The sequence below is a fragment of the Ascaphus truei genome, chromosome 21 (assembly GCF_040206685.1).
Source record: "Ascaphus truei isolate aAscTru1 chromosome 21, aAscTru1.hap1, whole genome shotgun sequence".
Lineage (NCBI taxonomy): Eukaryota > Metazoa > Chordata > Amphibia > Anura > Ascaphidae > Ascaphus > Ascaphus truei.
The window spans coordinates 26934851-26958571 of record NC_134503.1 but is presented as its reverse complement, the minus strand read 5'-3'; the positions used below and the strand labels follow the sequence as shown (position 1 = coordinate 26958571).

The following is a 23721-nucleotide window of genomic DNA, read 5'->3' as shown; positions in this document are numbered from 1 at the left end:
TATAGAAGTGCAAATAGCTGAAACACGTGTTCTAAGTCAAACCTCATTTCGTTTTGGCACTGAAATTGTGTTTTGATTTTTAATTAAAAACATCACCATTACAAATACAATTTCTGTGACAAAACAGTGACAAAAGACAAAGAAGTTTCACTTAAAATGAGCGTGCTTGGCACACACACACAGTTTTTTTTACCCACGTGGTGGGACTGAATCTCAGTGAATTAATAGGATGCAGAGAAAGTTCAGGTTAAAAGACAACTTTTATTTAACAAATTCTATTAAGAATACACACTAATAACTACACATGAAAAAAAATCCCCCTCCCCCGGCCTAAAATACAGGGGAGTTGTGTAAAATAAATATAAAATATTTAGATAGAACTGCACACTTTGCACACACACACAAATAAAAACCTAACATACAATGCAGAACGTCGGAGAACATATCAGGATGGATTCGTCTTGTCTGGTTAAAACGTGGAAATGTAGGCTGGATTAATTAAGGATCTTTGTGTTGTCACGCAGTTGCCAATACTTATAGGGGAAGATGTATTAGGGCAATGAAAAAGTTTGTCTTGAACATTTAACATATGAAGCTTAGGTTAAAAGGGAGTTATAGGGAGCGGTTATATGGGGTAAAAGGAGGGGTTATATGGGGTAATAGGAGGGGTTACATGGGGGTAATAGGAGAAGTTAAAGGGAGGGGTTACATGGGGTAATAGGATTTGTTATAGGGAGCGGTTATATGGAGCAATAGGAGGAGTTATAGGGAGCGGTTATATGGGGTAATAAGAGGAGTTATAGGGAGTGGTTATATGGAGTAATAGGAGGAGTTATAGGGAGCGGTTATATGGGGTAGGAGGAGTTAAAGGGAGGGGTCATATGGGGTAATAGGAGGAGTTATAGGGAGCGGTTATATGGGGTAGGAGGAGTTAAAGGGAGGGGTCATATGGGGTAATAGGAGTTATCGGGAGTGGTTATATGGAGTAGAGGGAGGAGTTACATGAGTAATAGGAGTTATAGGGGGCGGTCATTTGGGGCAATAGGAGGAATTCTAACTGCTCCCTATAACGAAGGTGGAGGACTGAAATGATTCTTAACATCACTTTTAATGCATTAAATGACACAATGTATGTAACATTGAAATGAAAACCCGGACACAACACATCGTTAATTCGGGGGAAAGAGGACAATTCTCTAATAGCAACCAGAGGAATCCTCGCCGGGAGCTTACAAATAAACCAACGGTATCATTCTGCCTCGGTTTTGTTGTAACGATGTATAGCTTATTTTTCCACACACATTTCGTTAAATTAAAAAATTCACAGTACAGATAATATTTTAATGTCCAATAAATACATTTTTTTTTATTTTTGCTTTTAAAAAGGGACCAGTCCCCCCCAAGGACCAGAGTGTACGAATGACAGAGGTGTGGTGAAGAGGGTGAATGAACAGTTTTTGACTTTTGTAAGGTTTCGTTCCATGTACAGTATACAAGTTACAGTGAGCCAAAGTGTGACAAACCCAACATACGGCAACGATAAGCGCGTTCACAGCTACTGTATGGCACAGGTCCACAAGCCTGCCTTACCCATAATCCCGCAGCATAGCCTGCGTACATTTATAGGAATCCATGTTAAAGCAGCTAAGATGTGAGAGTGAGCAGTCATTTGCATGTCATTACCCAGAATCCTTTGCTGCAGTGAAGCACGGTTTCCTGTGCGGTGGGGTGAGGCAGGGTTGTGGACCTGTCGCAGACGATGACGTGATCACAAGTGTCTTTACTGCGGCTGTAAGGTTTTTCGTCAAAACCAAACCCCTCCCAAGTCTCAGCTCGCCATGGGTAACGTAAAAATACTTATAGGGGGCAGATTTGGGGTAAAAAGGACAATCATCTAGATGTACAGGTCGTAGCAGGGACTGACCCCTTAACCATGTCACTGCCATTAGTACACTTTGCTCCTAGGAGAGACTGACCCTTTAACCATGTCACTGCCAGTAGTACACTTTGCCCCTAGGAGGGACTGACCCTTTAACCATGTCACTGCCATTAGTACACTTTGCCCCTAGGAGGGACTGACCCTTTAAATTTCCAAAGGTTTGGATTCTGCATTTTCATGGCTAAAAAGTAACACAACTTATCTCACTACACATTGGCAAAGTGGTCCCGCCTTATTAACAACAAACATTAATTACAAATGAACAAGACATTTCCCCATAATCCTTACGATGCAAAAAAGGCAGAAATGAGTCCCATTTTCGGAGTACCCCGAATCTGGAATTTACCACTTAAAACGTCCTAAATTGGGAATATTTTCTTTTAATCGAACAGCAACGTTTTAACAGCCTGTTACAATAAAACGCCCAGGCGGATTTCAGTCCGATCTGCGTCACGCACGGTCACCAATAGCTGGTCACCGCGCACACTTCTGCGACAACACGCCATGCAATAAATACGCCACAGAATGTTCCGTTTATTACAATCATTGGAAAGGACGGAAAAAGAAGAGGCAATCTCATTTTAATTACAGAACCGCAATCCGCCCCAACATAAGATATTGTATTACATAGCGGCATTGTATAAACACACCAAAAAGCGCTTTCGTTTTTCCATTTGAAAGGATTATTAAAAGGAAATTGGTTCGTTTTCCCCCCCCCCATGTATTCTTTATATACGCCATAGAAATACTTTCCCGTATACAGCGGGCATCGTACGGCCCTTAAAGTCCGCTAGCAATTAAATGGGTTAAATTAAAATACATTTCTTAAACTGCCATGCCCGTCCCTATTTCCCATGAAATCACACCCCTAATGTCAAATCCTCCTGCGGTTTACACCGCCATTTTTGGCGCCGCCGCTCCTAAATATGGTCGCCGTCATGAAATTCCGGCAGGAACGGTTCAAGCAAAAAGCTACGCAGAACGATCGTTCCCAATACACGTCGCGTTAGCAGGCGTGTAACACGCGGAGAGCGATCGATGTGGCACAAGCTGTAAAGCTGTACGAAATCTCGCAATGGCCGCCATATTTAGTATGCTCCCGCTCAAAACCGATCCGACATTAGGAGTTCTCTGCAATGAAAGCGCTAGCCGCTTACGAGAATGCATAACGAAAAGGAATCGCAATAGAAAACCATTTCAACGATCGTAAAACCGGGAAGCGCTTTATTTTCTCGTTCGGGGCTTTGTGAGAATTCTGGGGGGTTTTGTTCGGGGTGTTGTGAGAATTCTGAGGGGTTTTGTTCGGGGTGTTGTGAGAATTCTGGGGGGTTTTGTTCGGGGTGTTGTGAGAATTCTGGGGGGTTTTGTTCGGGGTGTTGTGAGAATTCTGGGGGGTTTTGTTCGGGGTGTTGTGAGAATTCTGGGGGGTTTTGTTCGGGGTGTTGTGAGAATTCTGGGGGGTTTTGTTCGGGGTGTTGTGAGAATTCTGGGGGGTTTTGTTCGGGGTGTTGTGAGAATTCTGAGGGGTTTTGTTCGGGGTGTTGTGAGAATTCTGGGGGGTTTTGTTCGGGGTGTTGTGAGAATTCTGGGGGGTTTTGTTCGGGGTGTTGTGAGAATTCTGGGGGGTTTTGTTCGGGGTGTTGTGAGAATTCTGGGGGGTTTTGTTCGGGGTGTTGTGAGAATTCTGGGGGGTTTTGTTCGGGGTGTTGTGAGAATTCTGGGGGGTTTTGTTCGGGGTGTTGTGAGAATTCTGGGGGGTTTTGTTCGGGGTGTTGTGAGAATTCTGGGGGGTTTTGTGCTTTTTTTCATGCAAAGTTGTTCAGAAATAATATATAATCTGCAGACATCGGAAGAAGACGCGGCCTCGCACTCTCTCAGGTTCTTGTATTTGTTCTGTTTGCTCGGTAACGAAATACAAAATAGTTTGGCGGGGGGGGGGGGGGGGCGGGGATCATTTTTCTGACGGCTCCTGGCTATAAATGAGCGGCAAAATCAATGTAAAAGCAGCACATTTATCGAAGGAAAACTCCCGAGAGGCCGCAGTACCAAGCGTCGCAATTGGCATGTTTCGCGTAAAATTGATGCACGGAAATCTCAAATGATATTGCGCTTGTGTGCGTCTCTGTACTAAACTCATTGTTCTTAATGTGCGACTTCAGCGTCAAAAATGGGTTGAATCAAATATTTAGCGGGCGTAGAAATGGCCGCCGCTGGGCGCACAGATGCTAACGGGATGTACTAAAAAAGGAAACGGTTCTGTGCACCAAAGAAAGGAGAAACTGCGTCAAAATCGTCAGTTTGCCGTAAAACCTACAAAGTCTGTTTATATTATTAGCGCAGAATGAAGTCGCTCTGTATCACCCCAAAACCGCGTCTGACGCAGCGCGGCGGTGTCATTATACAGGTAACAATGTCTTATTCTCACAGTACGGCCGTTATACATAATATTACTCTAATAACTTATATTTACTGGCACTGGTTATAAATAAAATACACACATTAATCTGTTTTAATTTAAATTGAATCAAATCAGGGACTCAGCCACTCGCCAAAATTCCTTTCATACGGCGATCTCCGCGTCACACGTATAAGTCACGTAAACGGCCGGACAGTTTATAAAGGTTTGTGTCACTTTACAGCGCAGAAATGTTGACGCACAATAAAAATTCAAATAAGATCTCCGCGCATCGAAATAGTGTTCGGCGGGATTCTGACGGTTAAACCGTGTGTTTGTTCTGGCTTTCGCCCCCGTTTTGCAGCCAGGAGACTTCAGTGAATATCTCCCTTGAACGCCTTCCAGTTGAGATAGCAGCTTGCGATAGCGGGGGGACACTTGGGGGTCAGTGCATTAGGGCAAAGGAAAGTGAAAAACGTTCATGAACTTTCTCGTATTTGACGCAGACCGCGAGCCTGGGGAATTTCCTCCGACCTGCAGGGAGTTTTTGATGCCAAGAAAAGGGGATAAAAGGGACGGAGACGCAGAATTCCAACAATGGGGAGTAAGACCGCGACCGATGCCGTGCGCCGGACACGCGCCGGACACGTCGGGGGACCCGCTGTAACGTGGATAAGAAACAAAAAGTGACCCGCTATGTGCATGTCAATACCCAGAATCCCTAGCTGCATTAAGAGCAGGGACGCCAACAGGGGTGCGAGAGCAGGGCCAGGGGTCCAAGGCCAGCGATATCGGGGGATCAGCTGGACAGGCCCACGTGGGACCCTTCACTGCACAGGTGGGACCCTCTCCACGATTAATAGTGACCCCCTCAATAACCCGGGGCTCCGGCTGACGGATTTGATACTGTATGAGTATAGAGCAAAGCAGGTTTAGGGGCTCTCTCTCTCGCTATATGGGGTAATAAGAGGAGTTATAGGGAGAGGTTATATGGAGTAATAGAAGGGGTTATAGGGAGCGGTTATATGGGGTAATAGGAGGAGTTATAGGGAGTGGTTATGAGGGGTAATAGGAGGAGTTATAGGGAGAGGTTATATGGGGTAATAGGAGGAGTTATAGGGAGCGGTTATATGGGGTAATAGGAGGAGTTATAGGGAGCGGTTATATGGGGTAATAGGTGGAGTTATAGGGAGAGGTTATATGGTGTAATAGGAGGAGTTATAGGGAGCGGTTATGAGGGGTAATAAGAGGAGTTATAGGGAGCGGTTATGAGGGGTAATAAGAGGAGTTATAGGGAGAGGTTATATGGGGTAATAGGAGGAGTTATAGGGAGCGGTTATATGGGGTAATAGGAGGAGTTATAGGGAGCGGTTATATGGGGTAATAGGAGGAGTTATATGGAGAAGTTATATGGGGTAATAGGAGGAGTTATACTGTAGGGAGGGGTTATATGGGGTAATAGGATGAGTTATTCTGTAGGGAGGGGTTATATGAGGTAATGGGGGTTATAGGGAGGGGTTATATGGGGTAATAGGAGGAGTTATACTGTAGGGAGGGGTTATATGGGGTAATAGGAGGAGTTATTCTGTAGGGAGGGGTTATATGAGGTAATGGGGGTTATAGGGAGGCATTAGGCAATGTACATATTATAATGGGACGCATTAATTGCTCGTCTCCGTGCGTCCCTTTTCTTAGCATCTATACCACCTCCGCCGGCGCCGCCGAGAGGTCGTTATCCTCCCTGGCCAAGGACCCGCGTCAAACAAACGCAACTTCCATCGGACGCAGCAAACGGCGCAGTGCTTTCTACCTGGTCATACCCAGCACTACTTTACATCGAAGCATCTTCAGGACCCAGACTGGGTGGGAATCGGATCATCCGTTCCATTCCGAAACGTCCCCGCGAACACGCAGGCTAGAAGTGTGCGGTAATACTCTGTACTCATTAACACTGTGGCATGTCGAGCCGGGAAAGGCTCAGAAGTGGTAACACCAAAACATTTTAGTAACATTTGTTCTTTTTTTTATATATATATAATATATTTACAAAATAACGCTATAAAAAAAAAACGTCGTCGTTAGAAAAGTCGCTAACCCTTTCCCCGCCCTCTGGCGGCGTTGCGGGTCAAAGGTGCGGGGTCAGCAGCAATGGGTTCTGCTCAGTAGTATTTGTGCGTGGCGCGTCCATCTCTCTCAGGGCGCCGGAAGCTGCTGGCAGCGGGCAGGGCTGGGGGGCAGGCGGGCAGCCGCGCTCTGTTCCGTCCTGAAGCTGTAGTCGTACTGCGCGGGGGGCGGGAGGAGAGAGAAAGTGGTGGTCAGAGGGTGTCATTACCCAGAATCCCAGTCTGCGGGCGTGACCGCTGTGGGAACGGAGCAGGTTTGGGATTGGAGTATCTATTCGGGTACTATGAGACAGTGCAGCAGCGCCATCTTGTGGCAGAGTGTTAGACAGACGGGGGCAACAAAATAATATTCAGCAATCTACAGGCTGCAAAGTTCAGAGGGCAGTCTCACTCATTGTGAGTGTCACTCACTGGGAGGGCAGTCTCACTCATTGCGAGTGTCACTCACTGGGAGGGAACTCTCACTCATTGCGAGTGTCACTCACTGGGAGGGCAGTCTCACTCATTGCGTCACTCATAGGGAGGGCAGTCTCACTCATTGCGTCACTCATAGGGAGGGCAGTCTCACTCATTGCGTCACTCATAGGGAGGGCAGTCTCACTCATTGCGTCACTCATAGGGAGGGCAGTCTCACTCATTGCGTCACTCATAGGGAGGGCAGTCTCACTCATTGCGTCACTCATAGGGAGGGCAGTCTCACTCATTGTGACACTCACTGGGAGGGCAGTCTCATTCATTGCGTCACTCATAGGGAGGGCAGTCTCGCTCTTTGCGTCACTCATAGGGAGGGCAGTCTCACTCATTGTGACACTCTCTGGGAGGACAGTCTCACTCATTGTGTCACTCACAGGGAGGGCAGTCTCCCTCCTTGTGACACTCACTGGGACGGCAGTCTCACTCATTGCATCCCTCACTGGGAGGGCAGTCTCACTCATTGTGTCACTCACAGGGAGGACAATCTCACTCATTTTGTCACTCACAGGGAGGGCAGTCTCACTCATTGCTTCACTCACAGGGAGGACAGTCTCACTCATTGCATCACTCACAGGGAGGGCAGTCTCACTCATTGTGTCACTCACTGGGAGGACAATCTCACTCACTGCATCACTCACAGGGAGGACAGTCTCACTCATTGTGTCACTCACAGGGAGGACAGTCTCACTCATTGTGTCACTCACAGAGAGGGCAGTCTCACTCATTGTGTCACTCACAGGGAGGACAGTCTCACTCATTGTGTCACTCACAGGGAGGGCAGTCTCACTCATTGCGTCACTCACAGGGAGGGCAGAGTCACTCATTGCGTCACTCACAGGGAGGACAGTGTCACTCATTGCGCCACTCACAGGGAGGGCAGTCTCATTCATTGTGTCACTCACTGGGAGGACAATCTCACTCATTGTGTCACTCACAGGGAGGACAGTCTCACTCATTGTGTCACTCACTGGGAGGACAATCTCACTCATTGTGTCACTCACAGGGAGGGCAGCTCCAGAGGGAGGAGGTGTGAAATTAGCAAAAGCCACACAGGTAGGTGTGGGTGGGTGGTTGTTTGGGTGGGCGCGTGGGTGGGCGCTTGGGTTGGCGCTTGGGTGGGTGTTTGGGTGGGTGCTTGGGTGGGTGCTTGGGTGGGTGTTTGGGTGGGTGTGTTCCTGTATAACACAGCCCTGATCTCTGCATCACTGAGCTCCCAGCCACGACCTGACCGAGCGCCTCCTGCAATTACCTCCTTCTCAATCTCCGCCAGCGATTTGATGGGGATTCCCAGTAGGTCCATTTGCTGCATCTGCAAGAGAACGGACACGTGTTACGGCTCGTGGCGGGTCAGTACCGCCGACAGGGAACGGGATAAGAGAGAGGGGAGAGAGGGGAGAGAGGGGAGAGAGGAGAGAGAGGAAAGAGAGAGAGAGAAAAGAGAGAGAGAGAAGAGAGAAGAGGGAGAGGAAAGAGAGAGGAGAGAGAGGAAAGAGAGAGAGAAGAGAGAGGAGAGAGAAGAGAGAGGAGGGAGAGGAGAGAGAGGAAAGAGAGAGAGAAGAGAGAGGAGAGAGAGAGAGAAGAGAGAGGAGAGAGAGGGCGAGAGAGGAGAGGGGAGGGAGGAGAGAGGGACAGAGACCATGAGTCTGAAACACGGGAAACACTCGCTATGTGTCTCAGGCGCTCCTGGGACTGAAGGGGTTAATACTGTCCTCGTTAGCTGGATTCGGAAGGGGAAAAAAAAAAAAAAAAACTCCGGAGAGAGGAAGATAACCCCCCCAAAAAACACACAGCGCCCGAGAGCCACGTAACGTTACGTGGACACGAACGGGGTATCATCAGAGGACGAAAGGTTTTCTCCCCGAAACAGCGTTAGTGATAATGACATGCACATTATATGCACGAGGTGTTATAACATCAAATTGCCACTAAAGTCCGTTAACGGTAATGAGGGAACTTAACGTGACATAAGTAAGGTCACACATAAACGTGGCGTCACATCCAGACACTGATATAGGGTACTAACAGGGTGAGGATGGGGGTAACCACATAATTACCGTCACGTTATTGGAAGTTATAGGGTCTGGATGGGAGTAACACTAAGACATAATTACCGTCACGTTATTGGAAGTTATAGGGTCTGGGTGGGAGTAACACTAAGACATAATTACGTCACGTTATTGGGAGTTATAGGGTCTGGATGGGAGTAACACTAAGACATAATTACTGTGACGTTATTGGAAGTTATAGGGCCTGGATGGGAGTAACACTAAGACATAAGAAACGTCACAACATGATGTTACAATAAAGTGACGGTAACTATGCTAATGAGATGTAGAACCAGGGCCGCCGACAGGGGGAGACAATAGGGACAGGTGTCCCGGGCCCGGTGTTTGCAGGTTGCCTGTCCGGCCCCGCAAGTTGGGCCCGACCTCTGGCCAGGCCCGGCTGCCGGTATTCTCGCGGCCGAGCCCTGGCTCTTCCTCAGCCTGCAGCTGAGGGAGAGCCGGGGCTCGGCCGCGAGAGGACCGGCAGCCGGGCCTAGCCATAGATCAGACCCAACTTGCAGCGACGCCCCCCCGCAGAAACCAGGCCTGACCTGACCATCCACAAGGTAATTGTAGAGCAGGATGGGGGAGCGGGATATATATATATTGTTTTTTATATATTTGTGGTTTTTTTTGTTGGTGTTTTTCAAACAATTTTATTAGGCATTCAGGTATACATACAGTGATATTGTGCGATAAAGCCTAACATTTTCAACTCCACATCTTTTTTGGGGGGGAAAACAGATAGACAACCGCAGTTGTCCGTAGAAAAGGGGGGGGTGCCTTCAGAGAAGGAAGGCAGAGGGGGGGGACTGGGGAGGTAAGGGGGGGGGGTAGAGAGGGGGGGAAGGGGTAGGGGGGGTGGGGGACCCATCTGACTGTTTGGGGGTGTGAGATTTAGGGCAGTGTTAGAGCGCCTATGGTGGGGTGGTCGGTCTCTGGTGCGCTGGAGTTGGCTGTCTGGATCTATTGCTGGAGATCCATGGATCCCAGATGTCCTCGTATGCCGGAATTTTTTGTCTAACGATGGCGGTGAGCCGTTCCATGACCATCACCTCGTCGACTCTTTTTCTGATCGTTCCCAGTGCCGGCGTTGTTGTTTTCCTCCAGGAGGCCGCAATACAGCATCGAGCCGCGGTAAGAATGAAGGATATTAATTTCCTGACCGGCCGGACAATGTCCTTCAATGGTGCAGCCAGCAGGTAGGTCAGTGGTTCCATAGGCACTTCCAGGTCGGTGACCTCTTTTATCAAAATTTGGACCTTGGTCCAGTACTTCACAATTTCTGGACAGGTCCACCAGATGTGGACCATGTCCCCTCTATGACCACAGCCTCTCCAACATAGATCTGATGCCAGAGGGTAGATTTGGTTTAATCGTGCTGGGGTAAGATACCAGCCAAACATAATTTTATAAATGTTTTCCTTTATTGTAGTGCATAGGGAGGTCTCCGAGGCTGTCTCCCAGATTTCTTCCCAAGTCTCTCTGTCTATATCTATGTTCAGGTCAGCTGCCCATTTGAGCATATAGTCATGCTCTTTTGGGGTCGAGGAGCGCTCTAGAGCCCCGTATATGTCTGAGATTAGACCTTTCTGATGGGTCTTTGTCTCGCAAAGAAGTTCAAACGATGTGAGAGTGGGGTATTCTGGGAGAGGGCATGTTGTCCTAATAAAGTTTCTGATTTGAAGATATTTGAATGTGTCCAATTCTCTAATTTTATATTTGGTCCTTATCTCTTGGAAACTCAGAAGCCTCCCTAGGCTCAGAAGATCCGCAATCGCCTCTATACCCCTTGTGCTGTATTGATCGAACAGTTTAGATCCACATCCCGGGGGGAACTTCGGATTGTTAAAGATAGGAGTCAATTGGGAGCTTTTGGTAGTAAGGCCATATTTGTATTTACATCGTGACCAAACGTCCCATGTGAAACGTGAGGCCTGTAGTTTAAGATTGTGTGTATGGCCCTCTCCTCTGTCCAGGCTCCAGAGGCAGGCTTGCAGAGAAGGCATTTTGGCACATCGAGTCTCTATCTCCACCCAACTACAACGGGTCGGGTCAGAATTCCACATTACCACCTGCTTGAGCTGTGCAGCTAGGTAATATCTGTGTAAATCTGGTACCCCCAGGCCTCCCCTAGATCTTGCTGCCATCAAGACCGATCTGGCGACTCGGGGTCTTTTGCCCTGCCAAATAAAGTGAAATATTCTGTTTTGCATGTTTTTGAGATCAGCGCCCGGGACGTGGGTCGGGAGTGTTTGAAAGAGATATAACATTCTTGGGAGTATATTCATCTTAGTGGAGATCATGCGACCGAACCACGATATCTGGTAACCCTTCCCACTGATCTAGATCCTTTTTGATCTTGTCCCATAACCGCGGGTAGTTATCCCGGTATAAATCCCGATAGTGCCTTGACACATTAACTCCCAGATATTTAATGTATGAAGGGCACCATCTGTAGCTAAAATTGGTTTTGAGGAGATTGACTTCGGGATCTGGGAGACAAAGATTTAGAGCCTCTGATTTGTCGCTGTTTATCTTATATCCTGATACTCTACCAAACTCCGACAGTTCCCTCTGGAGGTTGGGGAGGGAAGTTAGAGGTTTAGTCAGAGTAAGGATGATGTCATCAGCGAATAGGGAAATTTTGTATTGTGCTTTATCGATCAGAATTCCCTGGATGTTCGGGTTCCGTCTTATTTTAGACGCCAGTGGTTCAATCGTGAGGGCGAAGAGAAGGGGAGATAGGGGGCATCCTTGTCGGGTACCGTTCTGGATTTGGAATCGTTCCGAGCCTCCGCCTGAGAGGCGTACCGAGGCTGAGGGATTCTGATAAAGTGCTTGAACGCCCTTTAAGAACGAGTCTCTGAAGCCGAATTTAATCAGTGTTTGGTTTAGAAATAGCTAATCAATCCTGTCAAACGCCTTCTCTGCGTCTAGGCTTAATAGCATCGCCTTCGAGCCTGAAAGGTGGACATGGTCTACTAAATTAATTATTTTACGTGTATTGTCTGAGGCCTGGCGGCTCAGGACAAACCCGACCTGGTCCTTGTGTATTAATCTCGGGAGGATGGGATTAAGTCTGTTCGCCAACATTTTACTATATAGTTTAAGGTCGTTGTTCAACAATGAAATTGGTCTATAACTTCCGCATTGGGTGGGGTCCTTCCCAACCTTTAGTATTATTGCCAAATTTGCGGACGACATTGTGGACGGGATAGGACTCCCTTCTAGAAATGAGTTGAACAAGCTTAATAGATGTTTGGACAGGATGGGGAAGAATTTTTTGTAGTATGCATTTGTGAAGCCATCAGGGCCCGGCGCCTTGGAATTTTTGGAGGCTCTAACGGCCGTTTCTAATTCGTCTAGCGTAATTTTCGCATTAAGATAAGTATTTTCTTCCTCTGTTAATGATGGAAGGTCGCATTCGGATAGATAATCGGTGGCTAATGCCATATCCGTCGCTTTAGAGTTAGCAGAGTGGGTTCTTAGGTTATATAATTTAGTGTAGAATTTGGTGAATTCCTCTGCTATTTTTTTTCCGTTGTATTGGAGTTCACCAGAGTTATTCCTGATCGCCGTGATTTGCGATCTTTTCTGTATTCCTCGTAACTTGCTGGCAAGAAGTCTATCGGCCTTGTTCCCTTTATCATAATACCTCTGACCCGTCCATCTAAGAGCTTTTTCTACACCTTCTAATTGGATGATTCTTAAATCGTTTCGGGCAGTTGTCAATTGTTTATAAATTCTCCGGGAGGGGTTATTTTTATGCTGCTGCTCTAAGTCGATTATTTTGTCTGTAAGCTCTTTAGTTAATTTGAGTTTAGTTTTCTTCCGGTGGGAGGCAATCGAGATAAGATTTCCTCGGATTGTCGCCTTATGGGCTTCCCACAGGCTTGCTGGAGTGGCTACGGAGCCTGTGTTTATTCTGAAGTATTCCTTAACTTCCATCACTGTCCCGGAGTGGTTCAGTAAGGAATCGTTTAGTTTCCAGCAGTATGAGATAGTTTTCCCGAAGGGGATGGATAGGGTCATGGTGATGGGAGCGTGATCTGACCACGTAATTGGGCCGATATCTGTGTCAGTGGTGGCCTCTAGGACGTTCTTGGAAGCGAGAAAGTAGTCAATACGGGAATAAGACTGGTGAGGCGCCGAGTAAAAAGTATAATCTCTTTGCCCCTGATGTTGTGTTCTCCAAATGTCTACCAGAGAAAAGTCCCCGATAATGTCCTTAAATTTTTTCCCCAGTCTTTGTGACTGAGTAGAGTGTTGTCGTCCTGGTTGGCTCGATTTATCTTCTTTTGGGTTGAGAGCCATATTTAGATCCCCTGCAATGAGTATTGAGGATAGGTATTGTGGGTCAATTTCTTCCAGAACCTTTTAAAGAAATTCTGTCTGGTTCTTGTTTGGGGCGTATAGGTTAATAAGGGCGATTGTCGTGCCGGATAGTGAGCTATAGACTACAATAAATCTCCCCTCTGGATCTGCTTGAATTTTTGTTAAATTAAATGGAGTGCCCTGTCGGAACAGAATGGCAACCCCTCTGCGCTTGCTGCTAAATGATGAGAAATAACTCATTGGGAATGCATGCTGAAATGCAGGGGGGGTGGTTGGGAAGGGGGGGGGGCGAAAGGGGGGGAGGAGGGGAGGGATGGGTCCTCGTTGTGGGCTCCCGATTGTTGGAACCTATTGTATAGCAATGTTTTATACCTGAAGTGTTTAGTAGCTAGTGGGGGGGAGGGGAGGGGGGTATACGGGAAGGGTCCCTGCTCAATTGGTGTGGGGGAGGGGGGGGTTTAGGGGTGGGTGCAGGGGGGGGTAGGGAGTTGGTCTTGGAGGAGAAAAGGGTAGGGGGGAAAGAGGACGGAGCAGGGGGGATGATGCATAGGCGGGTCATCAAAAGTCTTATCTCCAATCTACCTAGGTTACAATCAGCATCGAATATGTTCCTGCTCAGGGAAACCGGGGTGGGGGTGGGTGGAGGGGAAGGGGGGGGGAATTGGGGGGGGGAGGAATAGGGGGTGGGGGGGGGTACAGGCTTAAACATTGAACCTTCAGCATTGTACATGATTCACATATAACAGTTTACACATTATACATTTGCCTTAGCACAAGTGTTGTGCGACCTCGTGTGGTAAACCCGGGTAATGCACCTGTCGAGTCCATATTCGTGAGCGTGCTTAGCCAGGCTGATTCAAGGGAGAGTGGTCCAGCCCGGGGGGAGCGGGGGGTGGGGTTAGGGGGGGGCAGGGATAGGGAGGGGTAGTTGGGAGGCAGGGGGGGGTAGGGAGTTGGTCCTGGAACGGGGAAGAGTAGGGGGGAGGAGGGGGGGGAGAAGGGGGCTTGAGGCTTGGGCGGGTCGTCATAGGTCTTATCCCCAAACAACCTCGGATATCTTCAGCATCCTTTATATAAATGCCCAGGGGAGCCAGGGTAAGGGGGGTGGGGGGAGAGGGGGGAGGGAGAGGGGTAGCTGGGGAAGGGATAGGGGATGGGGGAGGGGGGGTACAGGCTTATACTTTAGACCTTTAGACCTTATGCATACTTTACATTTAGTAGTATTGACAACAGACATTCGCTGTAGCACAAGTGTTGTGCGACCTTGTGTGGTGGTTCTAGGAGCATCGCTTGTCAGGCCCGTCTTCGTGAGCGTATTCGGCCGAGCTGGCCCGGAGGTAAGTGGTTCCGCCCGGAAGGGGCGGGAGGGGGTATGGGTGGGGGCAGGGGTAGGGGGGGGGTAGGGGGGGCTGGGGTATGGGGGTGGATTTGCATGGTTGGGGGGGGGTGAGTCAGGGGGGAGGGGGTGGGTGAGGAGGGTGGGGGGGGGGGCTAGGGTAATGGAGGAGGGGGAGGGGGGGGGAGTGGGGAGAGGGTAACACAGGTCTTTGAACCGTAAACCATGTACACATTATCCAAACCGTTAGGTATGTGTCGGATATTTGCGGTACTATGGGGGCAGTACGCCCTCCTGTGTCTACCTTGGGAGAAGCAGTAGTCAAAGCCTTATATACCTGCAGAGATATAGCAGAGCCGAGGTGCAGGTTGTGCTGGGTAGGGGAACAGGGAGGGGAGTGGGCGAGGGGCAGGAGGGGGTGTTGGGGGGGGGGTTGGGGGTGGGGGGGAGGGGAGGGAGGATTGGGGGTAAATCGGAGGGGGGGTGGGGTAAGGAAGTGGGGGTAGGGGAATGAGGTGGGGGGAGGGGGGGGGAAAACAACTCAATCGTTGCGCCCAAAACATTATACAGAGAGAGCCTTCAATGCTGTAGACACCTGACAGTTACAGTAATACAGAGTTAGTGCAGCCTTTTGTGTCGTTTCAGGAAAATGTTATTTTCATGTCCTTATTCACTTGTGAATGTCACTGGGCTGCAGTTGGGGTGCGTGCATCCCCTCTTGGGGGCGGATGGGATGGGGAAGGGGTTGAGAAGGAGGCTAGGGGGACAGGGGGACAGGGGGAAAGGTGGAGGGGGGGGGGGTAGGAGAGAGGGGAGGGGGGGTGAGTAAGAAAGGGGGGTGGGGTGGAAGGGGATAGCGCGGACGAGGGGGGAGAGGCAGGGAGAAGAGGGGGGGGGAGGAGGTGAGGCCGGTATTGGGCCAGAGGGAAGGGGTGGGGGCATTGGTATTAGGGGGGGGGGGTGAGGTGCGGGAGAGAATAGGAAAAAAGAAGGGGGGTGGGTCGGGGGAGGAGGGGGGGGAATGGTGGGGGGGGGATAGGGGAATGCTCTTCGAGTTCTGTGTGGGCCCTTATGACTTGGAGGACATGAACGCTGGGGTAGCTGAGGTCTGCTGCCAAACTTGGGGCAATGGGAGGTATAACAACCGGTGATAACATGGGGGGAACAGTGCTACAGACCCTCTGTGGACGCCTCACAGCTGGGAGCGACCGGGATGTCCTGTGCCGTCCGCCCCTCCGCAGAGGAGGGGGAGCCGTGATCCTGTGGGACCGTCAGGGGTTGGAGCGTCAGCGAGACCTCTTGGCCCCCCCTCGGCCGAGGGGGGGCACCGGCACACCATCCGGGGGCCGGGCTGTGGTATGGGCTCATCCGGCGTTGTGCGCTCGGCGCCTCTGGTCTGGATCCATTGGTCGGGGTCACGTGATGCGGAGAGTGGAATCTGATGGTCGGAGGTCGCGCGCGGTGATGACGTCTGCTTCGTCTCGATCTCGATCAGGATACCTCGTGGTGCTCCGCAGCGGAATGGAGACTCCTCAGACGCCATCTTGGATAAGACCGCTGCGCACGCGGTGGGCTCATCTCTTCGAACTCCTGCGATGCAGCGGATGGATCCTTCAGCGTGCCAGAGGAGTTGGAGCCAGTCGCCTCTCTGGGTGCTGTTGGGAGTCCCTTTTCAAAGGTTAGTGGTGTAGCTTCGTTTGGTGCTTCTTGTGCAGAGGCATGCGGTGGGGACCCTCCAGACGCCATTTTAAGTGGTGTTAGGGAAAAGGACGGAAATCTCCCGGGAGGGCCTCCCTCTGTGCAGGGGACACCCGTCATCTCTCCCTGGACTGCCTCTGCTCCGCGATTCTCTCGGATGCTCTGACCGGGTGGTCCTCCCGTTCCCGGGGTCTGTTGTCAGCCTGGTGAGCATGGTGGAAGGGTTCCGCGGGGAGGCCCAGGGTTTTAGCCAGAGGCTCCATATCCTCGGGCCGTCTGATGGTCAGAAATTTTCCTTTATGGGAGATGATCAACTTAAACGGGAAGCCCCATTTGTACTTAATTCCCTTTTCCCGGAGGAGGAGTGTCAGGGGGCGCATCGCCTTCCGTCGGTCCACGGTAAGCTTAGAAAGATCATTATAGATCTGTAGTGGCTCGGTCTGGAACGTGATCGTGTCCTTATCCCTGCAGGCTCCAATCAGTTTATCCTTAGTTGAGAAACTGTGGAGGCGCACGATCACGTCCTGCCTGCGGTTTGGATCTTCTGAGCGCGGACCCAGTGCCCTGTGTGCCCTGTCTATTTCAAGGTCCCGGGGGTCGAGATCAGGGGAGATAGTGAGGAAAAAATCCATCAGGTATGCCCTGAGCTGGGAGGGCATTATCGCCTCGGGGATACCGCGGATCCGCAGGTTCTGCCTGCGGTCCCGGTTCTCCTGGTCTTCCAGACCGTCCCGGAGGGAGTGGATCTCCTGGCCCAGGCGAATTATCTCGTCGTCCGCCTCTGTTTGGTGATGGAGGGCCTCATCCAGCCTGGCTTCCAGGGTTGTGGTGCGCTCTTGTAGGCCCTGGATATCGTGTTTTATTTCGGCCACCGCATCCTTAATATTCGTCTCCAGTGATCTTTGGAGCTTAGCATGGAGCTCCTCAAGAAACTCCTTCGTTATTCTCCCATCTGGCGAGGGGGGAGTCTCAGCGGGACTCACCGGGCTAATGAGGCCTTGTGTGCCTCGTGCACCTGATGTCTGGGCGCCATCTTGCCGCCTGCCTCCCGCCTCAGCAGATTGTTTAGCGGGGGTAAAGAACCTGCCAACCCCTTGGGGCTGGTGACTTTTCCCCCTGTTCGCCATCACTATGGTTTCAGGGAGAAATTCAATGCTTTTTGGGGTGTTTTTAACCGGGGGAAGAGGTTTAAATTCAGTGATTATGCAGAGGGGTCTCCAGAGCTCTCCCTCTACCCGTCTGCCCTGGATGACGTCATCGGCACGCCCCCCATATCTATTTGTTTTTTAATGTTTTGTTTTTTTATATGTATTGGGGTTTCATATGTATTTGGGTGGGTTTTATATGTTTTTTTTTTCAATATATATGTATGGGGGCATATATATATATATATATATATATATATATATATATATAAACCATAATACTGAGTTAAGTTATGGTGAGTAAAAAAAGTGACAAAAACCCTCCACAGGAAAGCAAATATGCAAATATAACTGTATGCTCATCTGCATGTCTTAGGCAGGTCTGCAACCCCGCCTTTCCCCATTATCACCCAGCATACAGCACTTCCACTGCAGCAAGGGATTCTGGGAAATGACATGCAAATGAGCACACAGTGTCACTTTTTGCCTCAATAACCATTTTTAACATGGTTCCCTATAGGCTTAAGCTTGCTGCATGGTCACAGCTTTGAGCACAGCCAGGGTTAAGGTGCATACCCAGAAAAACACCCACAGACAGCTGTTTCGACCTTGATGGGTCTCATCAGTGTGGGGTTGATTTTACTGGGAATGCAAGAGAGGCTATGGGATAGGCTAAACCATAATACTGAGTTAAGTTATGGTGAGTAAAAAAAGTGACAAAAACCCTCCACAGGAAAGCAAATATGCAAATATAGCTGTATGCTCATCTGCATGTCTTAGGCAGGTCTGCAACCCCGCCTTTCCCCATTATCACCCAGCATACAGCACTTCCACTGCAGCAAGGGATTCTGGGAAATGACATGCAAATGAGCACACAGTGTCACTTTTTGCCTCAATAACCATTTTTAACATGGTTCCCTATAGGCTTAAGCTTGCTGCATGGTCACAGCTTTGAGCACACACAGGGTTAAGGTGCATACCCAGAAAACCACCCACAGACAGCTGTTTCGACCTTGATGGGTCTCATCAGTGTGGGGTTGATTTTACTGGGAATGCAAGAGAGGCTATGGGATAGGCTAAACCATAATACTGAGTTAAGTTATGGTGAGTAAAAAAAGTGACAAAAAACAACCCTGGCTGTGCTCAAAGCTGTGACCATGCAGCAAGCTTAAGCCTATAGGGAACCATGTTAAAAATGGTTATTGAGGCAAAAAGTGACACTGTGTGCTCATTTGCATGTCATTTCCCAGAATCCCTTGCTGCAGTGGAAGTGTGCTGTATGCTGGGTGATAATGGGGAAAGGCGGGGTTGCAGACCTGCCTAAGACATGCAGATGAGCATACAGTTATATTTGCATATTTGCTTTCCTGTGGAGGGTTTTTGTCACTTTTTTTACTCACCATAACTTAACTCAGTATTATGGTTTTTATATATATATATCAGAACAAAACAAAAATACAAAGGAGCGCCTACTATAAACAACCTGCCTAACTGTGAGTATGTATGCTACTGTGTTGATACAACCAATGGGGTGGCCAGGGGTGGTAATATAAAAAAGGATCCTATGTTATAAAGATATGCATGTAATAAAAAACTTTAATAAAAATGCTATATAAAAAATTGAAAAATACTAAAAATATAAAAATATTGAATGATATTAACAACTTAGGTGAATACCAAAAAAAAGAACCTTAAAAAACATAGAGTCCCGTTCCAATAAAGTGCATCCAGGTAATGGCAGCCCGTTTGAAAGGGATCACAACTCCCTTGAAAATACCTATGAGAGAAAGAGAGAAAAAAACAGGCGCACACCTAGTGCATTAAAGTAAAACAAATATTTTATGGAACATTAAAAAGACAAATGCCCACTCACAAATCAGAAGATAATAACGAGCATTTATGAGATTGGCCCTCATAAGCCACTGGCAGCGTCTCAGTCAGCAATGGAGTCTTCCCCTACACACGTGTTGTGCAGTCTCCTTCGCCGGAAATGACGTCCTCCCGGCGTGTGTCCCGCAACAGGAAATCCCTCCAGGAAACAAGGACATTGTTGTATGGCTTGCCGCTTTCCCACGGAGGAGGCACTTTCCCACTGAACACAGTACATTGTGGATGCAGCATTGAGAGCGGCAAGCCATACAAGAAGGAGCTGGCAGATTTCCACTATCGTTGGTGGTACAACAGCACGAACGAAGCAGACACAGTCCTTGTTTCCTGGAGGGATTTCCTGTTGCGGGACACACGCCGGGAGGACGTCATTTCCGGCGAAGGAGACTGCACAACACGTGTGTAGGGGAAGACTCCATTGCTGACTGAGACGCTGCCAGTGGCTTATGAGGGCCAATCTCATAAATGCTCGTTATTATCTTCTGATTTGTGAGTGGGCATTTGTCTTTTTAATGTTCCATAAAATATTTGTTTTACTTTAATGCACTAGGTGTGCGCCTGTTTTTTTCTCTCTTTCTCTCATATATATATATATATATATATATATATATATATATATATATATATATATATATATATATATATATATATATATATATATATATATATATTAGTTTTTTATATGTATTGGGGAGGTAGGGTTTTTTTTGTATGTATTTGGGGGTGGGAAGATTTTTGCATTAGGGGTGGGGGTTTTTGGTATATATTTTGTGGGGGGAATTGTGTAAGGGAGGGAGGGAATTGTGCGAGGGGGGAGTAAATGAGTGTGAGGAGGGGGATTGAGTGAGAGTGGGGTAATTGATGCAGGGGGGAGAGTGAGAGGTGAGACAGAGAGGAGCGAAATACATGGGAAGAGGGAGGGAAATAGAGGGGGGTCGTGAGGCATGAAATGGGGTTTGCAACACTGCCAACGGGTAGGGGAGGGGGGAGGTGGCCCGGTGGGGAGGCCCTGGTCAGAACTGTAGTCCTGGCCCCGAGAAATCTGCCTGCGGCCCTGTGTAGAACCGACGCTGGTTGTACATATAATTAGCTTTGAGGATACACGGTAACCTCAGGGAGCATCCCGCCCGCTCCTGATGTAGGTCACTCCCCGGTAGGAGCCGGATATACCGGAGGCTGTGGGTCTGTCCCGTAGTCAGGAGAAACCCACAGTTCATTTATTGTGGGGGGAGGGTTATCACCCTGCTGTTTGATGCGATGACCACACGAGGGCAGCAGAGCCCATGGAATGGAGTCTCTTAATATTCCCACTGACGCAGTCGCCCCTTAATAAAACAGATAGGCATTTGGGTGCAATATTTTGGTATTTAACCCTTAGCATGGGATATGTTTGTATCGTGTAATACATACGTGACTGACCCTTTAGCGTGTCATTTATATGAATCTGATCCCTTTGTATGCAAGATATTCGTATGTGACCCTTTAGCGTGTTATACACACACACACACGTCGGACCCCTTAGCATGCGGTTTATGTATACCGGACACCACGTTAGTGTGTAATAGTTTCATATCGGACCCTCCAGCAGTAATAATGTTTATAAGCAGGCTGGAAAAGGGTAAATTCTTTTCTTCTTTTTTTAAATGGATTTTAAAGCAGCAAAAATGTATTTTTTTAGCTAAGTCGGTTCTGTAATATTAGAGAATAGTGACTGTTTTTTTTAAATTAAATTCTTAATAGCATTTTTAATGAGTTTTAATACACTGCGCATCCTTTGATTTCTGTAGCAGGCTTTAGCCGAGTGATTTTCTACCTCAGGGGTCCCGCGGCCGCAGGGGGGGAGAGCGGGGACAACTCTCCCAGCTGTGCCAGGCCCGGCGGCACCCACACCGTAGGGCCCGGCGGCACCCACACCGTAGGGACCGGTGGCTCCCAAGCTCAGCAGCAGCAGCGCGGTCACTGCGATCCTTCCACGCCCTGCTCCGGAAGTCGCGTCAACTTCCGGCTCACAGGAGGGAGAGGAAGGATTAGGTAAGAGCATGCTGTCAACCCTTATTAAAGTGTGTGTGTGTGTGTGTGTGTGTGTGTGTGTGTGTGTGTGTGTGTGTGTGTGTGTGTGTGTGTGTGTGTGTGTGTGTGTGTGTGTGTGTGTGTGTGTGTGTGTGTGTAAGTGGGAGGGGGAGAGTGTGCGTGTGTGTGTGTATAAATGTGTGTTTGTGTGTGTGTAAATGGGAATGTGTCTGGGAGTGTGTGTGTAAGTGAGAGGGGGATTGTGTGTCTGTAAATGGGAATGTGTCTGGGAGAGTGTGTGTGTAAGTTAGAGGTGTAGTGTGTGTAAGTGAGAGGGGGATTGTGTGTGTGTAAATGGGAATGTGTCTGGGAGAGTGTGTGTGTAAGTTAGAGGTGTAGTGTGTGTAAGTGAGAGGGGGATTGTGTGTGTGTAAATGGGAATGTGTCTGGGAGAGTGTGTGTGTAAGTTAGAGGTGTAGTGTGTGTAAGTGAGAGGGGGATTGTGTGTGTGTAAATGGGAATGTGTCTGGGAGAGTGTGTGTGTGTAAGTTAGAGGTTTAGTGTGTGTGTAAGTGAGAGGGGGAGTGTGTGTGCGTGTATGTGTGTGTGTGTGTTTAAGTGTGAGGGGAAGAGTCTGTGGGTGGGTTTACTGGCTATGCATCTTAACCCTGGCTGTGCTCACAGCTGTGAAATGCAGCAAGCTTAAGCTTATAGGGGACCATGTTAAATGGTTTTGAAGCAAAAGGTGGCACTGTGTGCTCATTAGCATGTCATTTCCCAGAATCCCTTGCTGCAGTGGAAGTGCTGTGTGATAATGGTGAAAGGCGGGGTTGCAGACCTGCATACAGTAATATTTCCATTTGCTTGAAGCTTTGCTGTGGAGGGTTTTGGTCACTTTTTTTTACCCACCATAACTTTACTAAGTATATAGATATATAAAGAAATAAATATCTCACACATACACACACACACTACATATAACAGACAGTCGGAGTACTCACCGCTTCAGACGCACACGCAAACTTCTCGGAGATCATGAAAGGGACCCCGTCCATGGCTGGAATACAAGAACACAGAGCCAGTCAGAGGGGGTCCACAGGTTACCCCCTCTACTGTCAGAGAAGCCCGCGACCCACCGATAGGAGGGAGTCGCTAATAGCGTCCCACGCAACCCTACATACATACATACATATATATATATATATAGATACACTGGCGACACACTTTATCGCAGTGTGGCCAGATCCGCAAGCCGGGAGATTTCCCGGCTTGCTAGTGGCCGCCCCTCGGCGTGCCGCGCGTCATAGACGCGCGGTCACGCGTCTTCGGGAGCCGGCGCCCCCTGCACGCGCGTCCAGGGCTCCCTGAGGGAGCCCTGGTGTCCCGCGATCTGCGGGACGGCGGCAGGGGGTTCCGGGGGACCCGGCGGACCCGGCAGCGGGAGGGAGAGCGCCCCGATCGGAGGGCGCTCTTCCGCTGCTTCGGCACGCGCCCGTCACACTCGGGCACGCGCCAGGCTACTGCTGCGGCACAGAACGGGCAAATGCTCGAATAAACTGTGCCGCAGCAGTATATAGCCTTCCTTGGGCAGGAAGTTTAAATGGATGGGGAACTTTTGAATGAAATCACTAGGAGAATGAAGGTGGGATGGAGGCATTTGGAAGAAATACAGTCATATGTAGAAGCACATGCACACCGCTGGTAGGTGCTGGAGGGGGGTACTTATCTGCCGGTGCGCTGTGTCCAGGGAGGTCCAGACATCCCAAAAGTACTTGAGCAAGGAAATGGAAGCAGGCACACGGTCTTTCTAAAGGTGCAGTTTATTGTGCCACCAAAGGTCCAACGTTTCGGCAAATAGATTGCCTTTATCAAGGAGAGGGCTACAGAATATACTGAACATACCACTATTTATACACAAATGGGTACTCACCCCTCCACGATCACTGCTGCCTAGCTCCTGGATGTCGACGCCCCCAACGTGACGTCAGAGCGCCAGCGCGACGTGGCGTGATGACGTCATGCGCCACCAGGGGAGGATCTCAGGGTTCCACGAGGAGACACCCTCCCCAATGCCTGTAACAGGCAAAGATGGCGGTCCTGCAGGATGCTGGACAGTCAGCCTCAGCTGCCATTGAGGGGGCTCCCATTTGTGTATAAATAGTGGTATGTTCAGTATGTTCTGTAGCCCTCTCCTTGATAAAGGCAATCTATTGCCGAAACGTTGGACCTTTGGTGGCACAATAAACTGCACCTTTAGAAAGACCGTGTGCCTGCTTCCATTTCCTTGCTCAGGCATTTGGAAGAAACCAGACAATCTTACAAGGGTCACGT

At 49.1% G+C, this 23721-nt stretch overlaps 1 protein-coding gene across 2 annotated transcripts in view; it reads right to left on the bottom strand.

The window, feature by feature from the left end:
- Nucleotides 1–241: 241 nt before the first annotated feature.
- MVB12B (multivesicular body subunit 12B) overlaps nt 242–23721 on the bottom strand; it is a 104442-nt gene continuing 80962 nt past the window's right edge. For both annotated transcript variants that reach the window (XM_075579408.1, XM_075579406.1), the window contains exons 8-10: nt 22392–22447; nt 8181–8240; nt 242–6614 (exon numbers count right to left, since the gene is read on the bottom strand). In XM_075579408.1, the coding sequence (XP_075435523.1) occupies nt 6528–6614; nt 8181–8240; nt 22392–22447 (203 nt within the window). In that variant the 3' untranslated portion in view covers nt 242–6527. The remainder of the gene's footprint in view (nt 6615–8180; nt 8241–22391; nt 22448–23721) is intronic.